Below are 2,266 nucleotides of genomic sequence, written 5' to 3'. Positions count from 1 at the left end.
CCAAATCACTTCCAATGGCTTACTCAGCCTAACAAATGAAACCAATCATCAGATAGGCCGTGCCTTCTACCCCATGCCTATCAATTTCAAGAACTCACCCAACGCCTCTGCTTTCTCCTTCTCCACTACCTTTGTCTGTGCTATCGTGCCCCAGATTCCAACTATCAGCTATGGCCTTACCTTTGCCATTACACCGCCAGGAGGTCTTCCTGGAGCATTTCCGTACCCATATTTTGGCCTCTTTAATGAAACCAACTCCTATGGCAAAGCTAACAATCATGTGGTGGCAGTGGAGCTGGATACACTCCAGAATCGTCAATTTGATGATATTGATAGCAACCATGTTGGAATTGATATCAACGGCTTGAAATCAGTTCTAGCAAAATCTGCAGGCTATTATCTGGGCAACAAATTTCATAACTTCAGTCTCGGCAGCGGCGAACCAATACAAGTTTGGGTAGAATATGATGGCAGAGTTAAGCAAATGAATGTCACTGTGGCTCCTCTCAGTGTGGGTAAACCAAGTAAGCCTCTTTTGTCTTTGTACATAAATATTTCACCGGACATACTAGAATCCGTGTCTCTTGGCTTCACATCGGCCACTGGTGAAGCAGTATCAACCCAATATATTCTTGGGTGGAGCTTCAAAATGAATGGCATTGCTCAAGAACTTGATCCCTCTAAACTTCCAAAGCTTCCACGAGTGGGGCCTAAGAGAGAATCTAGATTTCTAGTCATTGGGGTGCCTGTGATTGCAATATTTTCTCTGGTTGTTATTGTGTGTGGAGTGGGTTATTATGTACTAAGGAAGAGTAAGTTTGCAGAGTTGCTTGAAGACTGGGAACTCAAGTATGGGCCGCACAGGTTCAATTACAAAGAATTGTATTTTGCCACCAAGGGGTTTTCAGACAAACAAATATTGGGGGAAGGGGGATTTGGCAGTGTTTATAGAGGTGTGTTGCCCAACTCACAAGGTGAGATTGCTGTGAAGAAAATTTACCATCAATCAACACAAGGAATGAAAGCCTTTGTAGCTGAAGTTGTTGGCATGGGTCGGTTGTGTCATAGGAATTTAGTTCCTCTTCTTGGCTATTGCAGACGTAAAAGAGAGTTGCTTTTGGTTTACGAGTACATGCCAAATGGAAGTCTTGATAAGTATTTGTTTGACAACCCAATTCGCACTCTTGGTTGGAACCAAAGATTTCAAGTCATCAAAGGAGTGGCATCTGCTCTATTTTATCTACATGAAGAATGTGAGCAGGTGGTGATTCACAGAGATATAAAGTCTAGTAATGTCCTTCTAGATAGTGCGTGGAATGGAAGACTGGGAGATTTTGGCCTTGCTAGATTGTATGATGATGGAACTAATCCTCAATCTACACATGTAATAGGAACTCATGGCTACCTTGCACCAGAATATATTAGGACCGGCTTGGCCACACCGAGCACTGATATGTTTGCTTTCGGAGCATTTTTGCTTGAAGTTGTATGTGGCAGAAGGCCTGTAGAGTTTAAAGAGCCAAATGAGGTTGTAGTTTTGGTGGACTGGGTGTTTTCATGGTGGACTAGAGGTGAAATATTGGAAGCTGTTGATTCTAAACTTGAAGAAAATTATGTAGCTAATGAAGTAGATATTGTCTTAAAGGTTGGGTTGTTGTGTTCTCTATTAGATACAGAATTCAGACCTAGCATTCGACAAGTTGTTCAGTACTTGGAAGGCTCTATAGCTCTACCAGATCTATCACTACTCACTCTCTCCATGGTCGGCTTGACTATTTCTCGAAGAGAAGGCCTTGATTATTTTGTTTCTTCACTTTCATCATCTGAAGGGAATATAGACTCACATTGTTCTTCAATTACGAACTCTATAATCTCTGAAGGTCGTTGATTACAAGGATGAGAGAGTTTAATTTTTACATTGAATTAGTGGAGTATGTATCAGTTATGATCATTATATACTATATTTGATTTTCTAATTATAGTTATTATTTTAGAGGGTATAATCCGTATGTTCTAGCTAGAGCTCCAAAAGAAAAATTTAAATCTCATCCTTCTTCTCTCAAATACTACCAACTAAATCAGTGAGCTATGCCATGGGGCATATAAGTTGAAGAAAGAAAGAAATAAAAGAAGAAGACAAGTTATTTGAGTAATGTAATATTTACTTAGTTTTGCTGCCAATTTAAAATTCCAGTACTAACAGGTTGTTTGCTGCTTTGCTGTCTCACATTTCTCCAGTCTCTAAGATAAGCAAGAGACTGCTTCA

General features: G+C 40.2%; 1 protein-coding gene across 1 annotated transcript; it reads left to right on the top strand.

The window, feature by feature from the left end:
• Positions 1-7: 7 nt before the first annotated feature.
• Positions 8-1,999, top strand: LOC115998228 (L-type lectin-domain containing receptor kinase IV.1-like; the record flags this gene model as incomplete). Its single annotated transcript, XM_031237727.1, has 1 exon — positions 8-1,999. A coding segment is annotated over one exon (1,881 nt), but the record flags the coding sequence as incomplete, so codon positions are not given.
• Between the last annotated feature and the right edge of the window lie 267 nt (positions 2,000-2,266).

Source organism: Ipomoea triloba, chromosome 12 (assembly GCF_003576645.1).
Source record: "Ipomoea triloba cultivar NCNSP0323 chromosome 12, ASM357664v1".
NCBI lineage: Eukaryota > Viridiplantae > Streptophyta > Magnoliopsida > Solanales > Convolvulaceae > Ipomoea > Ipomoea triloba.
The sequence above is the reverse complement of the archived record's forward strand: the minus strand, read 5'-3'. Positions and strand labels throughout refer to the sequence as shown.